This window comes from Nycticebus coucang, chromosome 1, assembly GCF_027406575.1.
Source record: "Nycticebus coucang isolate mNycCou1 chromosome 1, mNycCou1.pri, whole genome shotgun sequence".
In the NCBI taxonomy this organism is placed as follows: Eukaryota; Metazoa; Chordata; class Mammalia; order Primates; family Lorisidae; genus Nycticebus; species Nycticebus coucang.
In genome coordinates this window covers 74,078,451-74,103,021 of record NC_069780.1, presented here as the reverse complement: position 1 = coordinate 74,103,021, position 24,571 = coordinate 74,078,451, and the positions used below count along the sequence as shown (strand labels likewise).

At 39.7% G+C, this 24,571-nt stretch overlaps 1 protein-coding gene across 1 annotated transcript in view; it reads left to right on the top strand.

Moving 5' to 3' along the window:
* NR3C2 (nuclear receptor subfamily 3 group C member 2) overlaps positions 1–24,571 on the top strand; it is a 365,145-nt gene that overhangs the window by 297,873 nt on the left and 42,701 nt on the right. The window contains exons 5-6 of the mRNA XM_053582461.1: positions 3,478–3,825; positions 5,101–5,245. Of these exons, the coding sequence (XP_053438436.1) occupies positions 3,478–3,825; positions 5,101–5,245 (493 nt within the window). The remainder of the gene's footprint in view (positions 1–3,477; positions 3,826–5,100; positions 5,246–24,571) is intronic.

Below are 24,571 nucleotides of genomic sequence, written 5' to 3'. Positions count from 1 at the left end.
GATTGGCTCACACACATTAAAATGTAATATGTGGAGATCCACTAATTGGGAATGTCGTTGAAAGTGGTCAAAGGTTAGGTTTGTGTTTGCCTTAGCGTGCTTCCTATGCTAATAAAATCAATAATGCACGTGAATTTTTTAAATCCTATAGATTAATCTGAGACTTTTTAGAGACACTTTTAAAAACAAGCTGTTTTCAAGCTTGTTAACCATTCTAGGAGCATTTATACACAATTAAAATGCCATTTTCTTCTAAGCAACTGAGAAGCTAACATTCATGAAAACACCTTCCCCTAGGACCCCGGATTAGTGTGTGTTGCCTGGAGAACCATCCGAATGCTTCTATCCTATTAGTCTAAAGGAGGCCACTTTGCCTCATAACCAGTTAAACCTGTAGAAAGATGACATTGCTTCCTTGGGGTTCATGACACAGAAAGCACTAAGTTGTGCCCCTGTCCCTCAGAGTATTCGTCCTCTGGCGGGAGTAAGGCAAAGAGAAATCAGGCAGATAAAGAGGGTGAGGGACAGAGGAGGAGGACACAGAAGGGACCACTGGTTGGGACTGATGCCCCGTGTATGAGGGTGGAGAGAGACATGGTCTGTTACAGAGAATGGCAGGAGGTGAGTGGGGAGAGAACCTGCTCACTGTCTTGTGGGCTGTAATTATATTTGATCTCTGAGTATAAAAATACCTATTTTCATATAACCCCCAATAATTCCTTTCTAATGTTTACTTGCCAAGACCTAAAATTTTGAGACATGGCGTGAAGCATTTCTGCAAAGACAGAATTCTCACTGTCTAGGGAAATGTTGTGATTGAAAATAATTCCATATTCTTTTAGCTATCAAGTCTCTTAGTCTACTCTAGAGGGGAAAAATGACCCGATTACCATTTCTTTTTTGTTTTTTTATTGTTGGGGATTCATTGAGGGTACAATAAGCCAGGTTACACTGATTGCAGTTGTTAGGCAAAGTCCCTCTTGCAATCATGTTTTGCCCCCCTAAAGTGTGACACACACCAAGGCCCCACCCCCCTCCCTCTGTCCCTCTTTCTGCTTTTCCGATTACCATTTCTAAGATTAAAGAGTCTTTAAGCTGTGAAAGTGTATTTCATCATCTTACAGTGGGATGCAAGGACGATACCCTTGCTGGCAGCCATCGTCAGACCACACCAGGGGTTTGTCAGGAGGGTATGTAGCAGGGCACGTCAGCCTCATGAGTCAAGCAAACCCACAAAATCTTCCCAGGCCATGTTTCAGGCTTTTGTGAATCTTGAGACCCCATTGGAAAGTTAGAGAAAATATTAAGCATTCTTCATGATGTTCCATAGCATTGACCCTAAATCAGCGATGAGAATAAACACAGCATTGTAGACCTAAAACATGAAACAAAAAAGAGTTTTATCATTAATTTGCAAGCAAATATCACTTAATAAAATTTGAAAATACTGCCCTTGGCTGTTTCTGGTCAATTAAATTATGCTTATCATAAAATGTAGTCTTATAAAGGATGAGGACATTTTAATGTACAAGAATATTTTTAATATTTACAAAATTATGGGAAAGAATGGAAGTGACAGCAAATACTACTTCAGGTGTTAGTAGTAATTTCTAGAATGTTTTTGTCATACCCATTTAGCCCTCTGTGAGATAAGAGAGGGAGATATTATCCCCATTTTATGGATGAATCAGTTGAGGCTCAGAAAAGAGTTTGTGACACAGAAGCAGTTCCAAGTGCCTAGTTTCCCAAACGAGTGATTAATGCTACTGAGGATTTTTTTAGCTCTTACGGAGTACCCAGTTAACCAGCCTGTTGGATTATCAAAGTGTTTGGTTCTCTTTTTCTCCTCCTGCTTTGTCTAAGATTCGGGGCACTTTGCTGGTCATTGTTTCATTTGTTCACTTGTTCTTTCATCACAAGTATCTTGGTTACCTAGAATCTGCTCAGCACTAGTGAGCAGCGCCTCAACAGCGGCTCCCCATTCGCACGCATGAATAGGATACATCTGCTTTCCTCGAAATTCAGAAAGTCAGATTTTTCTGCCTCCACTTAAAAGAGCTACTCTATAAATTAATTATTGAGATTTTTAAATTTTTTTTTTATTTTTTTATTTTTATTTTTTTTGAGACAGAGCCTCAACCTGTCGCCCTGGGTAGTGCTGTGGCATCACAGCTCACAGCAACCTCCAACTCCTGGGCTCAAGCGAGTCTCCTGTCTCAGCCTCCCAAGTAGCTGGGACTACAGGCGCCCGCCACAATGCCCAGCTATTTTTTGGTTGCAGCCACCATTGTTGTTTGGCGGGCCCTGGCTGGATTCGAACCCGCCAGCTCAGGTGTATGTGGCTGGTGCCTTAGCTGCTTGAGCCACAGGCGCCAAGCCCTAAAATTGCTTTTTAATCTTATACTCCATAAAGACAGAAATTATATCTTACTCCTCTTTTTAACCTAATCCAGTATTTACTATATCTGTTGTTGGATGATGGCTTATCTTTTATCTGAATTAAGTTTTTCTATGATGAATATGATAAATATTAATGGCTATAGTTGTAAGCATGAATGATTATTTTTTCGGTCAGGTTAATTAGTATAGCATAGCCCTAATTTATGTTAAAGTTTTGTCCCGTAAATTCCTCATATATGTTAGGCTTAAGTAGAAGGCGTCTGTTGCCTCAAGAATTTTTTAATGAATTGAAAACCTTACAGTTGTAAAGTAGGTTATTATCATAGACCTAAGCACATTTGGTACTTCTAAGCTTTCTTTTCTTTTTTTTATCTATTCTGTCATTCATCTGTCTTCCAAATTATCTATATCCATCTCTACATCTGTCTCTCTCACCTGCCATCCTATTAGGATGTGAAATAACTTAGCCTTCCTCTGAACTCTTATTTCATATATACTGGCTGTGTGACATTGACTAGATTTCTTAACCTCTCTGGTCGACATTTCCTTATTTTTAAATGAGAATCATAGTAGCACCTACTCATAAAATTATTAGTTAATTTATACAAAGCATTTATAATGGTGCCTGGTATCAGTAAACATTCAGTACATTTTAGCTGTTTTCATTTTTATCATGGTACCTCTATCTGCACTGCAATAGAGTTTCATGAATACTTCTCAGCTCCTCCCTCACTAGGCTGAGCACTTGTTGAAGAAAAGGGAAAGCTTGATTACACTGAAAATATTAGCTGGGCTTCCCACACAGCTTATGTGGTATCTTACCATATAGGAGATAAGCAGTGAAGATTTTAGAATAAATGAAAAGAGGGAAGAATTTCCTCCCCTTCAGAGTAATGATAAGTCGACTTTGTATATTTGCTCTGAATGGAATATTTAAAAGATATTGATATACCAAGACCCATCTGGAAGAAAAGTATCCTTAAACCAATGTTAATATTTGATTATAAATTATCTCATATCGTATATGTCAAACAAAATTTTTATTTGCTCTTGTTTAATTTTTTTTTTTTTTGATAGCTCGAAAGTCAAAGAAGTTGGGAAAATTAAAAGGGATTCACGAGGAACAGCCACAGCAGCAGCCACCACCGCCACCTCCACCACCCCAGAGCCCTGAGGAGGGGACCACGTACATCGCTCCTGCAAAGGAGCCCTCGGTCAACACCGCGCTGGTCCCTCAGCTCTCCACAATTTCACGAGCACTCACGCCTTCCCCTGCTATGGTCCTTGAAAACATTGAACCTGAAATTGTGTACGCAGGCTATGATAGCTCAAAACCAGATACTGCTGAAAATCTGCTCTCCACTCTCAACCGCCTAGCGGGCAAACAGATGATTCAAGTCGTGAAGTGGGCAAAGGTACTTCCAGGTAGGACCGCCCTTCCCTTCACTGTCTGCATCCTGAACTGTAAGTCAGGCAGCGGACTTCGCCATAGCCAGCCGTGCGCTTGGAGTTGGCTTTCTATTAGAGCCTGTTATCAAATTTTTAAATGGATGTATTATTGAAGTGTATGGGGAAACTCGAGTTAATGTGCTCATTTCTTCTGAGAATGTAGATGTAAAGATTCTGTTGTTAAAGTAACAGATGAATTTCTTATGTTGATAACTGAAGTTGGACATTTCATCCCCTAAATATCAATAAGATGAAATCCATTCTGTTCATGAGAGCATAAATTGAGCCCATTTATAGCAGCTTATAACCAGTGTTAATCTATGCAAAGACCAAGTCCATCCCAAGGCCTACAAGGTAAGTTGTAAGAGACCCTGAAAACTCCTCTGTCTAAAAAATGTCACCTTATCCCAGCACCATTTAAATTGTGCTTGAAATTCTCATTGTAGTCATTTTTTGTCTTATAGGATTTTATTAAGAAGGTCCTCCTGATCTATAGTAATATCACTTTTTAAAAATTTTTATCACATTGTCACAGTCATTAATCTTACATTAGCTATGGTCAGCCAGCAGCCATCAGGAAAAAAGACTGGGGAAAGCTGGGATGACTGATTCTTTGAAGAAGAGATGAAACTCCACAGATGGAAAAACAACATGATGCCTATTTATTTAGGAAAAGAGGGGTTAAAAAGGAACAAAAGAAGGGCTTGAGGACCCAAAAGGGAGTCTGTCAGAGACAGGACAAGTACCAAGGATGCTTGTTCTACTACAGAACTTTGTCAAAGTCTAGTATTATGGCGCACTAGAGGAAGCAAAGAATAATATTTTTAAAGCACCACAAACTCATGAAAACTAAAATCTTCCACCATTATTACAGGTATGCAGGTGTTGGCAGTTATTATTATGTATTAAACTACACTTCACTTTAGTGTTATTCATTGTAGGTGGGATGAAGCAAATTTTAAAAGTTAATACAAATTCTTTCAGCCTAATGGGATTTTTAGGCATCATCCACAGAAACTTAACTGAGCTCTCCAGTTTTTGGTTTGCCCTGGAAGTTCACCCTCGTCAAGAATTAAGGGAAAATTTAAAATGAAATGTGGACTAGGACCGGGTCTGTGGATGTTTCATAAATGACTATTGAATTGATTTGAGTTATTATGGCAAGGTGGCTCTTTGGGGTCGACTTAAGAAGCTTCTTCCTGGAATATATTTACGTGCTAAGTGTTTTGCTGTGATTGTTTTATTCTTCAGGATTTAAAAACTTGCCTCTTGAGGACCAAATTACGCTAATCCAGTATTCTTGGATGTGTCTGTCATCATTTGCCTTGAGCTGGAGATCATACAAACATACAAACAGCCAATTTCTCTATTTTGCACCAGACCTAGTCTTTAATGAGTAAGTACCTATTAATTAGCCTTCATAAAACAAACTGCAGTTATTCGTTATGTTTTTTAAAAAATAATTTCTAAACAGAGATATGTTTATGAAATAATCCACTCATGCTGGCATTTTTTAAGTTAAAAATGTATAGATGTTTGAGAACTTAAAACTTTTGTGACGTTATACTGTACACCTGTGAGCAGTGAGCATATATAAATCCCACATAATAGTATATGGAAATTGTCATGAAGGATGATCCAGTTGGCTCTAGAAATTTGACTGATATAGTCACGATTAATAGAAGAAAACAGTCTATTGATATCTACTCCAGCTGGGAAGACCATCTAATTTCTAGGAAACGTGAATGTATAAAGTGCCAGTCTTTACACATCATATTATGGCTCTTTTGTTAACAGTATATAGCTGCTCAGTGTGTTTTCATGGCAATCATAATTACCCTTCTTTGCCATCATAAAAGAAGGTACAATTTTATTCTGTAGTGAAACATTTTTAGTTTAAAATATTGAAAGAAAAGTAATAGATTTTTCTTTGGTCATGAATTCCTTCCTATTCTAAGTTTACATTTTAAGGCTGTTTGCATTCCACATTAGCACATTTCATTGATGTTGATGTCCAGCAGTGCTTCTTTGTAATTTTGGGTCAAGAAACATTTAAAAGGGAACATTCGAATTATGATAGTAACCACAGCCCCATTCTAACAGATGGCTCTCTCTAGAGATGTGAAAATAGGGGTTTCAGTTGGGATGGAGGCAGATGAGAAATACATCAGTGACAAAAGGAAGAACAGTAATGTGAACGATCAGAAGCAGGTACATAGTGCTGAGGGACCCCAGTAGTGCCCGCTGAAATCGTCAGTTCACCCAGATGTGATGTATCACAGAGACAGTTTTATTCCAAAGATAAATTAGGAACATCAATTGTTGATTCTCAAGGTAACCCTTCTTTTGGCAATTAGTCAGAACAAATCATTGCAGTGCTGTATAAATTGTCATCAGAAGCATGAAGTAAAGCCCAGCAACTGAATCGTACATTTTGATTGACTTGTAGCCTCAGTAATCAGCTGGTATTCCTGAATAGCGAATGTCTTTAAATACATTCTATAGACCAAAAGAAAAGACTTTAAAGCAGATCCTTGTTTTAAACTGAAGTGTAAATAAATAAGAATCTCTGTGAGTGCCAACAGTGTATCAACATTTGAGTTTGGTTTTTAAAAGATTAAAACAGTTCATTTAATCTTATTTAGTACATCTTTTTTTTTGTCAAAATGCATGTACAGACAGTCCCCAGCTTATGAACGAGATTGTTTCTGTGGGTTTGTTCTTAAGTTGAATTTATTATCTAAGTTGGAACAGGTACATTTACTTATTATCTGTAATAGCTTCCAATTGTAAATGCAAGTCATATATCGGTCAGATGTTTGTAACTTAAGAACTTACTGTAATAACTTCTGTTCATAAGTGCAAGCTATACGTAAGTCAGATATTTGTAACTCTAACTTGGGGACAACCTGTAACACAAAATTTGCCATTTTTAAATGTGTGGTTCAGTGATATTAATTTCATTCATACTGTATAACCATCACCACTAACATCTCCAATATTTTTTCAGCACCCCAAACAGAAACTCTGAACCCATTTGGGGGACAATAACTCCCCCCAAATCCCTATGAATCTTTAATCTGTGAAATAAGTAGAATGACACAATATTTATCCTTTTGCGTCGGCCTTGTTTCATGTAACCTCAGGTTTTCTGTGTTTATCTGTGTGGTTCCATGTGTCAGAGTTCCATACCTTTTTTATGGTAGAATAATATTCCATTGGATGTATATGCAGTCAGTCCTTATTCTTTGCAGATTCTGTATTTGCAAATTTTATCTGCTACGTTCATTTGTAACCCCAAAGTTCATACTCACAGGACATTCATGGTCATTCACAGTCATGTGCAGAGCAACAAAAAATGAGTGGCCCAGAGCACACGGTCCAGCTGAGATCAGACTAGAGGCTGCTGTACCTTCTGGTTTCAGCTCTTGGACCACAAACGTGCATCCTTTGCATGTTCTACTTAGCACCCAGTTATTTGCATTTTTTGGCTTTGTTGGTAATTTTGCATTTAAAATAGCCCCCAAGCAGAGCACTGAAATTCCATCTGGTATTCATAAGCTGAGGAAGGCTATGAGGTTCCCTACAGGGAAAATGGGTGTTGGAGCGAAAGCTGCATCCAAGCATGAGTTGGCTATGAGTTTAGTGTCAAGGAATTGGCAATATGCATTAAATAAGATGTTTTAAAACAGAAACACACAAAAAATAAGATTAGGTATACATCAATTGATGAAAATGTTGATACCAGATTCTCTAAAAGGCCATGATCCTTCCTTTTCCCTAAGAGGAATGGTTCCTATTTGCTACTTCAGTGTTTTCTGTGATTTTATAAAACATAACTGTAGCAAATAAAAAGAATTGAGCTCATTTTGTCTATCCAGTCACTCGGTGGGCACTGGGTTGTCTCCACCTTTGACTATTGTGAGTAACGCTGCTCTGAACATGGATATTCAAATAGCTCTTCAAGACTCTGGCTCTGGGGTGACCTCAGAGTCAAATCGCTGAGGCAGATGGTAATGCTATGTTTAACTTTTTGAGAAACCACCAAACTGTTTACCACAGCAGTCACTCCATTTCACAACCCCACAAGCGATACTCAAGGGTTTTGATGTCTTCATAACCTCACCAAGACTTCTTACTTTGGTTTCAACAGCCACCCTAGTAGGTGTGAAGTAGTATCTCGTTCTGGTTTTCGTTTGCCTTTCCCTGGTAACTAATGATATTGGACATCTTTTCATAGGCTTCTTGGTCACTTGCGTGTCTTCTTTGTAGAAATGTCCATTTAAGTCTTTTGCCCATTTTTTTAATTGTCTTTTTGTACTCGAGTTGCAGATGTTCTTTTTAAATTCTGGGTATTAAACCCTAATCAGAGATATGGTTTGTAATTATTTTCTCTCACTCTATGGGTTGTCTTTTTACTTTCTTGAAACTACTTTGAGGGTCTGGATGCAGTGGCTCATGCCTATAATTCTAGCACTCAGGGTGGCCAAGGTGGGTGGCTTGCTTGAGCTCAAGAGTCCAAGGCCAGCCTGAGCAAGAGTGAGACTCTGTCTCAACTAAAAATAGAAAAAACTATCTGGCTATTATGGCAGTCACCTGTAGCTACTTGGGAGGCTGAGGCAAGAGGATCACTTGAGCCCAAGAGTTTGATGTTGCTGTGAGCTATGTTTGACACCATTCCACTCTACCCAGGGCAACAGAGTGAGACTATGTCTCAAAAAAAAAAAAAAGGTGTACATTTTGATACACATTTTTAATTCTAATGAAATAAAACTTATCTATTTGTTTCTTTTGTTGCCTTTGCTTCTGGTGTCTCCTATTATTTTTTAATCGTGGGCTTGGCGCCTGTAGCACAGTGGTTACAGCGCCAGCCACATACACCAAGGGTGGCGGGTTTAAACCCAGCCTGGGCCAGCTAAACAACATGACAACTGCAACCAAAAAATAGCCGGACCTTGTGGCAGGCACCTGTAATCTCAGCTACTTTGGAGGCTGAGGCAAGAGAATCCCTGAAGCCCAAGAGTTTAAGGTTGCTGTGAGCTATGACACCACAGCACTCTACCAAGGGTGACACAGTGAGACTCTGTCTCAAAAAAAAAAAAAAAAAATTTTAATTGTGTGCAAACATCTGAGTAGAAAGGATTCCAACAAAGTGCAGAATTATAAGAATCTTTTTTATCAAGTGAAACTTCACCTTATATTCAAAGCCTAAGAAAACTAATGTCATTAAAGGGTTTGGAAATAAATAAGAGGTAACTATGAAAAGAAAAGGCCACTTAAGCTTTGTGTGCCTTTTTCTGTTCTAGAACATGTAGGTACAAATAAAATGGAAACAACAAAAAGTAACTGCCTTCTAATATTATAAATAGTTAGATGTTATTTATAATTATTAGAGTGAAAGTTTTGTTCTCTATTCTTAAAACTTTTCACCCTACCCAACCTAGACTTCCACAGGGTTTCTCTCAATGGAAAAATCAGGGCAAAGGTGTATTTTTCAAGGGAACATACTGGATACTACTTTGGGGAGGCAACTGGAAACATTAGAAGGCCTTGTGGTCAAACCACACAGATACATAGAGCTCAGTGTAATAGTTCTATCACAGGATACCATGACAGACCCTGTATTTTTTAGGGAAATCACTAGGTTACAGAGGATAGCCCAGTGCCTATGCATGCTTCATCTTGTACTTATTTGAGGGATATTATTAACTGTTGTCAGTATTCTAAGCAGTGGTTTTAAAATAGTGAGAGGAAAATAGAGAACTAGTCCCTATCCCATAGAACATTCAGTCTGATGGGGGAAACAAATTAATCAGAGTCCTGTCAGTAAAATTGTGATAGGTATTGAAAGGAAAGGTGCTTAGAGAGCAGTTAATGGGTGGAATTGGTCTAGTCAGAAAAGATTTCCCTGGTAATGATAAAGCTGTTACCAACTTGGTGAAGAAGTATGGGAGAGAAGAAAGTTGATCTAGGCTAATGGCCCAGCTTATGCAAAGGCCCAGTGGCAGGGAAGATTGCAGGGCCTTCAGTGAACTGAGAGCGAGACAGTGTGGCTACAACACCGTGAATGCTCAGGAGCTCCGAGAAGTGGGGGAGCAAGAGGCCAGGTGGCTATGGGTTTTGACAACTGATTTAGGGACTTGGTTCTTTATTTAAAGAGAAATGGGAAAGCAGTTGAAGTGTTCTGAATTGTGGGATAACATTTCCGGATTTACACTGTGAAAAGATCCATCTGAATGCAGGATGGAAAATAGCCTAGGAGTGAGTCAGAGCAGATTGTGGGAGCCCAGACAGGAGGCTGAGACGGAAATCCAGGTGACCCTGTAAGGTGAAATGGAGAGGAGTTGTGAGTGGCTGGGTATTAGTAGGTGGTGGAGACATGGACGAAGTAGGTGTCTAGGACATTCAAGGCTCTGTCTTCAGTGCTAGGAAGGATGTGCCCCCACTCACTGGGACAGGGAACCAGGGAAGAAGTCCAGGGTTTGGAAGAGCAGGCAGTGGAGGAGCTTGAGGCCAGCTTTAATTATCTTTGAAAGATTCTCCATGATGAGATATGAAATAGACAGTGGTCTATAAAGTGGCATCCTAGCTGAAGATACGGATTTTGAACTCATTTGGGAGGTAGAAGTTGAAGGAGTGTTGCGTCATGAATCCCAAGGAAAGAAGGGGCTCTAAGAAAGATGCTTTTGTGATCCCAGCTAGATGGAGACTAGAAAACTCAAATTGTGCCTGCCTCGCTGCCTGCCCACATCTTCACATCACGTCTTCTGAACCCGTCCCTACACCTTCTCAGGGCCTGGGCTTCCATGGCCTTCATGACACGAAGGCAGTGACCTGGCGTTTTGTGTCCGGGAGCAGCGATGCCGTTCACTTGAGGGAGGAGTGTGTGAGTGTCGTCTCCTGCCCTGTTTCTCCCACCCTGGGCTGTTTACCCCCCCACTTGGCATCACCAGCTCTTTTTTTAGGTGTCTGCATCCCTCCCCATTTCACTGCTCCATCCTCCTTAAAGTCATTGTCTTAGTGTTTGACTTTCTAGCACCTGACACTGTGCCCCCATTATAGTAGGGAGACTCCATAAATATTGGCTGAATAAGTGAACAAATGAACCAAATGATCTATTAATCAGTCTGGGCAGACCTTTCTAAATTTACATTTCTCATTATGAGGATGAAGTTTATGAAAAAGAAGTATGAGACAGGGATGTGTGAGGAATGAAAGAGGAATGAAACTTTCCTAGTTGATCATTTGTGTGTGCCTTCAACAGGGAAACAGATCTGAGAGTTCATGAAGATCTTATCCCCCAGTCCTCGCATCACTGGAGAGGGAAGAAAGGTGGGACTGGGAAATAATGAAAGAAACATTCTTTCCTATGTTTTATTAAACACTGGGGTGAAGATATGAGTTAATACTTTAAATTAGCATAGAACTTATTATAAACTCAAAACTTTTCAAATATATATTAAATGATTAATTATTCAGTATTTGAAATAACTTATCATATATTGCTACAGATAGCTTCACGTATTCAAATTTCTTATCAATTCAATACCCAGATTAAAACTCCCTCTGAAGCCTGTAATTATTTTTTTTTTTTTCCAATTTCTGGAATGAAGGCTGAGTGTTACATTTGCTTTTATATCTTGGCTAATATTTTAAAATTTAAAGCGTATTAAAGGCATGTTTATACTGTCTCAAGCAGTTAGTCATCGTCTGAATCTTTTATTATTTTGGTGTAGAGACTGCTGGAAAGAGTAGGAGAGAGTGTGAGCTTTCATGCCACTCCCTAAGCCTCTCTGTGGAGTTCCTGAGTCCCCACTTCAGGGAGGGTGGAGATGGGAGGAGGTGAATTCAGCTCCCACTATCCTGTGTCTCAAGCACTGGTTGTGTGATGGCCCCCTTAGGAAAGTAGACAGCTCAGTTGTTGTCAGTTAGTTCTTGTCACGTCTGTGGGGTGTCCCTCCGTGTTTCTAAGTGCTGGGTAAGTAGGCTGGCCTTGTCCTCAGCGAGGGCTCTCGGTGCCAGAGAGGTCCCTCTGCACCTCGCATTCTGAAGCCTGGCTTGGAAGTGAGCCGTGTGTTCCACAGTCCGTCTCACCATTGTGGAGGCTGGGCTCAGAGTAGCCCAGGGAGGCCCAGGGTAGTCAAAGTTACAACATGGGAACCCCCAGCCGCTCCCACGGGGAGTGGCTGATAATCCTGAGCCACTAGAGGCACCTTCTGTGGCTGGCCCTGTGCTGATGGAAGGGGGACAGGCATTCCAATGAGAGCAGCTGGAGGAAGGAGGGTGAGTCGCAGCTTCCCCAAGGCTCTCTCTGCTTTCCCCCCTTCTGTCCCCAACTCACCTCCATTTCTGCTGCTTTCAAATTAAGATTTATTTTATTTTTTTTTCCAAATTAGAACATCTTCCTTCCCCTTGGCTCCCTGGGAAACTATTCTGTGAAATACAGCTCTCCTTCTGTGAAGTGTCTGCCCCTCTCCTCTCTTCTCTTTCTTCTCCTCTCCCTCCCTTCTCTCCCTCTAGGAGAGGTAAGTCCCTTCTCCTACCTTCCATCTCTCTCTCCTTTTCTAACCCCCACTCCAACACACATCACCCCATTTCCTATCTCTGAACGCCCAGCATCCTTCTGAGATTTCCTTTTTTTAAAGGGACAGAGGGGGGTGGGGCCTTGGTGTGTGTCACACTTTATGGGGGCAAGACATGATTACAAGAGGGACTTTGCCTAACAATTGCAATCAGTGTAACCTGGCTTATTGTACCCTCAATGAATCCCCAACAATAAAAAAAGAAAATAATAAATAAATAAAATAAATAAATTTAAAAGAAAAGGCATCCTCCTCCTGTGCCTTATTTTTTTTCTACTGGACCTTGCCTGTGAAAACCCAGGCCCCATCTCAGAGCTAGAGGGTCAAGGCCTGGTCACCTAGTCCATCAGGCAGAAGGAGCAGCTTGCCCATGAGGTGGCACCTGTGCTGCCCAGTTTATCAGAGCAGAGATCCCACCACTACCTGCTATCCACACTCTTACCTTGCCCTTGGAGACAGTTGAGTTTGAGACTCCTGAATAAAGGAAAGCAATGTCAGAAGCAGAACGCCATCCAATCTTTGTCTGCAAAGGGCAGAAGTACCACAGAATGGAATTATCTTTGTTTTGCATAAAATTAGTGTATGGAGACCATCTTAACCATCCAGCAGAAGCCAGGCAGAGGAAATCTAGCAGAAGGTGTACAGTGGGGCCTAAGGAGAAATAGTTATAAGAAATAGTCATATATGGGCACAGAGAAGGTGGAGACAGTCCCCTAAACAAGTGGTATTCCCTTCCCTTTTTCCCTCCCCCTTTTATAAAACAGTATTTCTTCCCTTTTATCAACCTATCATAGTGAAAGAAATAGAACTGGAGTAAAAGTCACTTCCAGATATTTCAGCAGAGGAAGGGAAGAGGGAAGTTCTTGGAAAAACAGGGCACTTGGCTGTGATGCTCCCGTACACATTGAGAAAGTTCCTGAATTGAGCATGTAAAAGGTAGGGATTGCCCTTCCTTGAGAAGGGTGGGGACACCCAGGAGAGTGTATTAATTTACGACTAGAGAATCTGGAAGCAAGAGGGCCAAATAGAAATTGCCAGTGATTGTTTCTCCACATGAACATCAAATTCAGCGACTGTGCTTGCAAGCAGACACTTTCAGAAGAACCAAAAATCAGGTGAGTGATCACAAGGAAGGAGGCACTGAAGAGGGCAGGAAAGACAGTCGTGGGCTGCCTGTGCCCCGCCCCTGCCTGGCAAGAGGGCAGCAGCGCACCCTGTGAGGAGAGACTCTGAATGCCCAGGGGAAGGGACGGTGAAGCGATTCTGGGATTTTGTGTTGAAAGCCAGGGCTGGCCTGCCATGGGGAAATGCAGCATGGGGCAGTATTCTGCCCGTGCCCATGGAGGGAATGTTTTGATGAGCCTGGCCAGAGGAACATCACCCCCCCCCACCAACAATCCCTGAATCCTGAGTTCCAGCTACCCCACTACTGGCTTATAAAAAGCAGCCTGGGACCTGAACTAAATTCATAAGGCAATTTGGCCACAAATTGCCTCCTTGGGCAGTTTCTGTGGCTGTGCTGGCTCAGAGCCAGCGGACTTGGGATAAGCCTGACATAGTAAGACACCAGCAAGGGTGGCCAAGCCCACGCCTGTGTCACCCTCCCCCAACTACAGACAGCATGACTCAGGGAATCATCTTTCCACTTGGGGAAAGGAAAGGGAAAGGTTCAAAATACTTGTTTGCAACTTGGGTACCAGCTTAGCTGCAGTAAAATAAAGTACCAAGCAAACTCTTGAACTCCCTGAGTCAAAGCCTTATTTCGTACAAGGCATTTCTGGACCCACCCTGGAAATATACTGTCCTGAAGGGAAGGACCCAGTCCTAGAAGGATTCATCAGCTGTTTACTAAAAAGCCCTTGGACTTTGAATAAAAACCAGGTTTGCCAGGCAATAGTCACCACTGGCTTTAGGTAAGATAGAGCTGGCTTCAGGTGTGATCTGACACAAGTGGTATACTCACCATCACTCCTCTCTCAACTTGAGCAGCCCAGCACAGAGAATGAAGGAAGAGCGTGAGAGATTTTGCCTGGAAATCCAGGGAATTATTTTGTACCTTACCCAAGCTCATACTTCTAGAAGTCTCCAAGCATCACAGGATTACTGCTCTTGGGGCACCTCCAGTGCTGATATGACTGCAGTGACCAGAGACTTAGACCACAGCATGCAATTCCTTTGGAGTCCTGAAGCCTTCTCAAGAAGGACAGGTTCAAACAAGCCCAAACAGTGAAGATTAAAATAAATACCTAACTCTTCAATGCCAAGACATTGATGAACATCGAAAAGCATCAAGAATATCCAGGAAGATATGACCAAGGTACCAGTGACCAATCCCAGTGATGGGAACAGTTGACCTTTCAGACGATTCAAAATAGCTGTCTTAAAGAAGCTCCCTGAACTTCAAGACAACACAGAGAAGGAATTCAGAAGCCTATCAGAGAAGTTTAACAAAGAGATTGAAATAACAAAGAAACCAAGCAGGGCAGCGCCTGTGGCTCAAGGAGTAGGGTGCCGGTCCCATATGCCGGAGGTGGTGGGTTCAAACCCAGCCCTGACCAAAAAAAATCACACACACACAAAAAAGAAAGAAACCAAGCAGAAATTCTAGAGCTTAAGAATTCAATTGACTGAAAAATGCATCAGAATCTCTCAATAGCAGAATTGACCAAGCAGAAAAGGAATTTACTGAGCTTGAAGACAGGCAATTTGAAAATATAGCCAGAAAAAAGAATAAAGCACACATGTAAGATCTAGAAAATAACCTAAAAAGACAAAATCTAAGTGTAATAGACTTTAAAGAGGAGATAGAGATATTGGGGTAGAAAGTTCATTCAAAGAAATGATAAAAAGAGAACTCTCTAAACCTAAAGAAAGATGTCAATATTTAGGTACAGGAAGGTTATAGAACACCAAACATTTAACCCAAACAAGGCTACCTCAAGGAATTTAATAATCAAGCTCCCAAAATTCATGATAAGGCAAAGGCGTTAAGATAAGCAAGAAAAAAGAAAAAGATAACATATAAAGTAGTTCCAGTGTGGCGGGCAGCAGACTGCTCAGTGGAAATCTTACAGGCCAGGAGAGAGAGGTATGACATAGTCAAAGTGCTAAAGGGAAAATATAAAACCCAGAATATTATATTTTGCAAAAATATCCTTCAAGCATCCTAAAAGGAATTCTTTAATCTGAAAGAAAAGGACATTAATGAATGAAAAGAAATTCCCTGAAGGTATACAACTAAATAGTAATGTAAATACACAATAGATAATACTCTATTGCTGTAACCATGGTATACAAACCACTTATATCTTGAGTAGGAAACTAAAAGACATCTATCAAAAATAACTTCAACTTTTGGGAAGATAAATAGTATGAAAGATATGGATGGAAACAACAAAATTGAAGAGTAGAGATGTGGCTGGAGTTCAAAGGTAGAATTTCTGTTAGATTTTTCTTTGCCTGTTTGTTGCAAGCTTATGTTAACCTCAAATCAAAAAAAGCTGCAACAGATACACAGCAAATGAGAATTAAGAAATTAAAACACAATACCAGAGAAAATTAGTTTTAACAAAGGAAGATGGAAGGAAGGGAAGGAGTACCCCAAACCACCAGAAATCAAATAGTATGTCAGGAGTAAATCCTTAACATCAATAATAACATTGAATATGAATGGACTAAAGCCTTTAATCAAAAGACATAGAGCAGCTGCATGAATTAAAAAAAAGGAAGAGTCAAACATATGTTGTCTGCAAGAAACACACTTCACTTTTAATGACATACACAGGCTGAAAATAAAAGCATGGAGAAAGATATTCCATGCAGATGGAAACTAGAAAAACAAAATAGGAGTAACTATATTTCTACCAGTTAAAGTAGATTTCAAGACAAAAGCTGTAAAAAGAGACAAAGTTATTAAATAATGATAAAAGCATCAATTTAACAAGAGATTATAGCAGTTCTACACACTCAACAGTGGGGCACCCTATCACATAAAGCAAATATTATCAGACATAAAGAGAGACCGCACAATAATCCTTTGAGAACTCATCATGCCACTTTCAGCATTGGATGGATCATCCAGACAAAATCAATAAGGAAACATTGGACTTAACCTGCCATAGAGACAAAACAGACCTGATATTTGTAAAACATTTCATCCTACAGCTGCAGAGTACACATTCTTCTCAACTCATGGTTCATTCTCAAGGAGAGACCATATGTTAGGCCACAAAATAAGTCTTCAGAAAAATTCAACAAAAATTTAAATCATACCAGGTGTTTTCTCTGACCACATTAGAATATAACTAGACATTAATAAGACAAACATTGAAGAAAATATATCAACAAATGGAAATTAAACAGTATGCTCCTGAGTGATCAGTGAGTCAATAAAAGGACTAAAAGGAAATTTTAAAATTACTTGTAACAAATAGAAATGAAAACGGTACATATCAAGACCAATGGGGTACAGTGAAAGCAGTAATAGGACATCAAAAAGGTAGAAAAGCTTCAAATAATCTAACAATGTACCTCAAAGAACTGGGAAAACAAGAGTAAACCAAACACAAAATTAGTAGAAGAAAAGAAATAATGAACATCAGAGCAGAAATAAATGACATTGAAACCAAAACAATACAAAAGATCAATGAAACAAAAAGTTGGAGTTTTTTAAAGATAAAACTGAAAAGATAAAATTAACACACCTTAGCCAGACCAGTTAAAAAGAGAAAGAAGATCCAAATAAATAAAATCAGAGATGAAAAAGGAAACATTACAATGGACACTACAGAAATCCAAAGAATTTTAGAGACTACTATGAGCAACTATGTGCCAATGAATTGGAAAACCAAGAAGAAATAAATTCCTAGACATATACAACCTGTCAACATTGAACCAGGAAGAAATCCAACACCTGAATAAACCAATAACTAGTAACAAGATAGAAGCAGTAATAAAAAGTCTCCATCAAAGAAAATCCCAGGACCTGATGACTTCACTGCTAAATTCTACTAAGCATTCAAAGAAGAATTAATACAAATCCTATTTAAAATACTTCAAAAAATGTAGAAGGAAATATTCCCAAACTCATTCTATAAGAGTTATGTCACCCTGATAACCCAAACTAGACAAAGACTCAATAAAAAGGAAAATAACAGGCTGTTGTCTTGGAAGAACATAGATGCAAAAATCCTCAACAAAGAACTAGGAAACCAAATTTAACAACACATTGAAAAGATTATTCATCGTGATCAATTGGGATTCATCCCAGGGATGCAAGGATGGTTCGACATATTCAAATCAGTCAATGTGGTATATTACATCAACAAAACAAGGGCAAAAACCATATTATCATTTCAATTGATGCTGAAAAAGCATTTGATAAAATTAAATGTCTCTTCATAATGAAAGCTCTAAGAAAACTGGGTACAGAAGGAACTTACCTCAATATGATAAAATTCATATTTGAAAAACCCACAGCTAATTATCATACTGAATGGGAGAAAACTGAAAGCTAAGAACTGGGGCAAGACAAGGATTTCCTCTTTACCACTCTTATCAACATAGTACTGGAAATTCTATCTAGAGCAATGAGGTAAGAGAAAGAAAGGGCATCCAGATTGGAAATGAAGAAGTCAAATTATGCTTGTTTACAGACAATATAATCTTCCATCTTAGAGAAGCCTAAAGACTCCACAAAAAATGATTACAACTGATAAATTCAGTAAAGTTGTAGAACAAAAAATAAATATACAAAAATCAGTAGCATTTCTATAATATATTCCAACAGTAAACGATCTTATTTACAAAAGAAACAAAAAAGTAATCTTATTTACAATAGTTATAAGGAAAATAAAACACCTGAAAATAAACTTAATAAAGGAGTACAAGATCTCCATAATGGAAACTATAATACACTGATGAAAGTAATTAAAGAGGATACAAAATTGGAAACATAATTCCATGCTCACAGCCTGGAAGAATCAATATTATTGAAATGTCCAAACTACCCAAAGCAATCTACAAATTCAGTGCAATCCCCATTGAAATACCTATGATATTGTTACAGAAATAGAAAAAATAATCTTAAAAAGTATATGGAACCACAGAAGGCCCAGAATAGCCAAAGCCAACCTGAAAAAAATAACAAAACTGGAGAAATCAGATAACCTGACTTTGAATTATACTGCAGAGCTGTCATAACCAAATGGCATGCTATGGTATATAAAGACACAAATGGACCAATGGAATAGACTAAAGAACCCAGAAATAAATCTACACATCTGTAGCAAACTTACCTTTGACAGAGATGCCAAGAACATCCAATGGAGAAAGGACAGCCTCTTCAACAAATGATGCTGGCAAAGCCGCATATCCATGCAGAAGATTGAGACTAGACTCCTTTCTCTCATCATATACAAAAAAATCAAATCAAAATGGATTTAAGACTTAAATCGAAGACCTGAAATTATCAAAGGACTAAAATAAAACATTGGATAGATGCTTTGGGATATTAGCCTGGGCAATGATTTTTGAGTAATACCTTCGAAGCACAGGCAACCAAAGCAAAATTGGACAAATGGTATCACATCAAACAAAAAAATTTCTGCACAGCAGATAAAACAGTCAACAGAGGGAAGAGACAACCCACAGAATGGGAGGAAATATTCGCAAACTACCCATTAGACAAGGGGCTAATAACTAGGATATATACGGAGCTCTAACAACTCATAGGAAGAAATAACACAAACCAATTAAAAATGAGCAAAGGATCTGAATTGACATTTCTGAAAGGAAGACATACAAATGGCCAACAGGTACGTGAAAAAATGCAAATCAAACTACAATGAGATATCATCTCACCCCAGTCAAAATGGCTTTTATCAAAAAGACAGGTAGGAACTGATGTGCTGAGGATGTAGAGAAAGGGGAACCCTCCTATGCAGTCATTATGGGGAACAGTATGAAAGTTCCTCAAAAAACTGAAAATAGAACTACATATGACAAGCAACCCCACTGCTGGGTATATATGTGAAGGAGGGGGATTCGGTGTCTGGAAAAGTTATCTGTACTCCCATGTTAGTTGCAGTGCTGTCTACAGTGGCCAAGGTTTGGATCCAATTGAAGGGTCTATCAATGGATGAATGGATAAAGAAATTGAGGTACATATGCACATGGAATATTATAACGTGAAAAAGGATGAAATCCTGCCATATGCAAGAACACAGATGAAACTGGAAAAGATTAAGTGAAATAAGCCAAGCACAGAAAGACAAATCTCAGATGTTCTCACTCATACGTGGGTGCTAACAACATGGCTCAGATAAGATACAGTCACCCTTGTGTACAGTGTCAACAGTGGGATTTAAAGCAGTTAGGTGGAGTTTTAATGGATTCCTTCCAGAGGTTTACCTAGTGCCATTCGTTAACCACATTGTCGAGTTTGGCTTCCAGGCTCGTCTTTCACTCAGTGTCCTTCTCACTTGCCATTCACTCTGCGCAGGAGGATGGCTCTTTCTAACCTTGTCTCAGCTCTAAGTATTCCTTGTTCAGACAGATTTTGTCTGACCACCAAATCTAGGATCGAGCCCTTGCTCTGGCTTGAAGGAGAGGAACACACTTACATGTATATTAAGGATACTTCTAGAACCCAAACTGAGCCACATGGTTATCTCCCTTTATTATATCACACATGAGAGATGACTTTGGTTTATGTTTTTCCCCACTTCCACCCATAAATCACAAACTAATGTAATGGGGTTTTGTCTGGGAGGCCTGGGAAGAGGTTACATAATTTTCCTTGGGTTCAGGCAATTGACGCTTTTCTGAAAGAAACAAGTAGAGGACAACGAGAAACAATGAAAAAAGGAGGTCGCATTTGGAGACCCTGGGCCTCCTTATTAAGGCACACCTGTGCATTTGGATCATCAGCACTGCGGTAGGAGAGTCACCCACACTAATAACATGCACAGTTACAGGTGTGGCGACTCTGTCTAACATCATCATCACAGACATTGCTGTGTCCCTTGACCCTGAAATAGACACCACTTCAACAGAATCAGTGCGGTCAACAGTTCTAAACTCCTCCCTCCCCGGATGCTGCAGCTGTGTGTCACTCTGTACTTAGGTGGACGCTGCAATGCAGAAGCAACCAGTAATCAAGCAATTGAGATGGCATTTGAAGGCTTCTGAGCTTGTGCTGAAGGCTTCCAAAAGACGTCGTGCTAAACACCGTCTCTGATACGCTGTCCTGTTTAATCCTCACAACTCTCTAAGGCAGGAATTTATTGTATCTCCTCTTGAAAGAGACCAAGCTTCAAAATTTTGAATCCAAGCGTCTCTCAGTCCAAAGCTTAGAATTTCCAGCTACGTAGAGCCTTCTATGTTGACTGTAGAATTTGTTTTTCTCTGGCAGTTACATACAGTCTAGATATTCAGAGCCTAATAGTGGTTCTCAGATACTGTATATATTTGGCACTCTTGCTGACCAGTTGTCTTAATCCATAATGCTGCTATAAGAGAATACCTGGGACTGGGTAATTTACAAAGACCAGGGATTTATTTCTTAGGGTTCTGGAGGCCGGCAAATCCAAGGCCAAGATGCCCACATCTGGAGAGGGCCTTCAAGCTGTGTCATCTCATGGCAGAAGATGGAAGAACAGGAGAGAGAAGGGGTCGGCACAAGGAGTGTAGCTGCACACGAAGGGGCTGAACTTGCCTTTCTAACAAGCTTACTCTCACGTTAACAGCACAATCCATTCATGAGGGCAGAGTCCACGTGGTCTAACCACCTCTTCTTAGGACCCCCTCCCAACACTGTTGCATTGGGGATTAAGTTTATAATGTGAACTTTGGGAGACACACTTAAACACTAGTTATATTCATCTCTTATAAAAATTAGCCTGTAAGATAGTTAATAACATACACAATGTATAATCAACATAAAGTATTCTTAGAAAAACTGAAGCTTTGGTTCAAAATTTAAATTATTTCTCCAAATCTGTCTTCCTTCCTTTCTGATTCTGTAACAAAATGTAAGAGCTCAGTTGTTGAAGATGTAAGGCCCAGGCCCTAACTTTGTCGCGAATGGGCTTCGTGTTGCCAAGTAGAAGGTATTGGACAGATCAGCAATTTTCACACATTTTGTTGTCAGAAACCTCTTCATTTTCTTAAAATCACTGAGGATCCCAAAGAGCTTCTGTTTCCATAAGTTGTATTTATTGCTATTTAACCATGCTAGAAAATAAATTGTTTTAAAATATTGGTTTATCAATACATTTAAAAATAGCAATAACAAACCCATTACATATTATATAAATAATATAACAAATAGTTCTATGCAAAATAACTATTTTTCAAAAAATTAGAAGAATAGCATTGTTTGCCTTTTTGGTTTTTTTTTCTTTATTAAATCATAACTGTGTACATTAATGCACTTATGGGGTACAATGTGCTAATGTGATATACAATGTGGAAGGCTTACATCTTTCTGATTAGCATAACCATCTCCTCGCTTACTTATTTATTGTGGCGCATTATGCATATTAGGTGAGGTCCTGGCTTAAATGAAGACAGGTGCATTCTCTTTTCTGCTTCTTATATTCAGTCTGGTGTGATAGGTTGTTTTAGACAATGTATATGAAAAAAATTAGCCTTACTCAGATATGTAGTTGGGAAAGGAGGATATTACAGACTCTTGAAAGGGTTTTTTTTGGTGGAGGGTGTACTTCAGCATCCTCATACCACACTTTGAAAACCATTGGACTAGATTAATTTTAATGCCCAACCCACGTTCTAACTCTGCTTGGCTTTGTGAAAACCTTATTGAAGGTGTGGATCTCTGTTCCTCATTCAGGAAAGACTTAATATCTATATTCGGACACCAGGAAATTGAAACCACATAGAACATAGTTCCTGTACTAAAAGGCTGTCAGTTGAGAGGCAAAATACTTATTTACCATGTGGCATTCCCTGTACGTGATGCATTTGCATGAATTATTTCATCTAGAGACAGTCATGTTTATTTATTTATTTATTTTTATGGTTTTCTTTTAGAAACTTGATTCTTTTTTTGTTGTTGTTTTATTAAATCATAGCTACGTACTTTAGTGCAATCATGGGGCACCAAACACTGGTTTTATAGACCATTTGAAATTATTTTCATCACACTGGTTAACATAGCCTTCCTGGCATTTTCTTAGTTATTGTGTTAAGACATTTATATTCTACATTTAGTGAATTTCACATGTACCCCTTGTAAGATAGTCATGTTTAAAGGAAGCTGTTATTGTCACTATTCAGCAGAGGGGTCCAGTAATTATCCAAGATCACACAGCCATTGAGAGGTAGGCCTTGGGTTTGAGCTTAGGATTTCCTCTTAGCTCATGCCGTTTTTATTATACAACTTGTCTTCCCCCATCTGCAGAACAGTGAAGGTAGAATGGTCTCTAAGTTCCCTCCCATCCTCCCATGGATTATGATCAGATAGTTCTGCTTTACCAATGAGAGAACTCATTGGATAAAAAGGGGAGGGGACGAGAACAATATTATAAATGAATATCCTAATCATTTCCCCTAAAGTGAGATTAAAATATTTTTATTTTTACTGTTCAGCTAAAAGATTACAAATAGTAGCTAGCATTTCACCAGTCAGTAATAAATATTGAAAGTGTCTATGATAAGCAAAGCACCATGGTGGTTGTAAGGAATCCAAAGTAGTGAAAGATACAATTTCTAGCCTCTGAATTTTTTTTTTTTTTTAAGACCCACTCTCTCTCTGTTGCCCTGGGTAGAGTGTCGCAGCATCATCATAGCTCATAGCAACCTCAAACTCATGAGCTCCGGCGATCCTCTAGCCTCAGCCTCCTGAGTAGCTGGGACTACAGGTGCCTGACTCAATGCCCAGCTAGTCTTTCCATTTTTAGCAGAGACAGGGTCTTGCTCAGGGTGGTCTCAAACTCTTAAGCTCATGCAATCCCAGAGGGCTGGGATTACAGGGTGAGCCACTGTGGCCAGCTCATCCTCTGAATTCTATAGTGTGGTTGGTGAGTTATGAAACAAATAAGACATAGATACATGCCTAGTGGCCTAACAAGATGAAGGCCAATGACAGCTGACAAATAACGCTTTACAGATATTCCAGGAGTTTAAAGAGAGAATGACTCCTCTGGAGTGTAGTGACCAGGGAAAGCTGCCTGGCAGGACTGTCCAGCTTGAAAGACTGTGTTAGCCACTAAAGGATGGTTGGAATTTGGATGTGCCTGGTGAAGAGGGCAGTGCAATCCAGCCATGAGGAGCATGGCAAGAGCCTGGGCCTCTGCCGCCCAGAGAGGAAGCCGTCAGGCCACACGGCACGAAGGCTGCAGGCTGGGGCTCGCACTTCCAGACCGAGAGGCTGTGTCTTCCCTGCTCTGTTTCTGTTCCTCACTGTTCTGTCTTCCCTATTGCCCCACTGTACCCTTCCCTCCCTAGTCCCCCCCTGCCACAGCACCCTAAATCTAAAAATGACAAGTGAATTCCTACCCAATGGGCCTCTGGCAGTAGGACCTTCTAGCAGGAATAGATGCCAGTAGAAATCACGTATCATCTGTAAGAAAGACCCCCTGCGACAGTGTGGGTAACACAGAGTTCCTCTTTATTAATCTTCTGCAGTTGGCTGCGTTTGTCCCTTGCTTTATGGTGTGGGGTGTGGGGTGTGGGATGTCTAGTCACACATCTCAGGGACAGGAGTGCCTCGCATGCTGCAATAAGCAGAGTCCTGAAAAGTTGCTTAGAAATCACTTTTTTAAAGTGGATTATGTTGTTACTGGCCTGCCTGGGGAAATTCGTAATTCGAGAAATACTGAGATTAAACCTTTGGTCAAGCCAAAACATTTTTGTAATGTGATTTATCACAGAGACCCCAGATTTAACTTTTTCTAATACCTGAATTTTCACAGTAGGTTATAGCTGCATGTTTTCTTTCCTCTGCCAAAAGTCACGCATCCTATGCCCAAAAGAAACTGTTAACTGTTACATATCTTCAGTACAAAGGAATGTTTTTAAAAATACTATGTATAAGATTTATGGTAAAAAGAATTTTTTTCCAGACTTCTAGGACTGTCAGTGATAAATTATGGTTGCCATGTAGCCAGCCCCCTTTT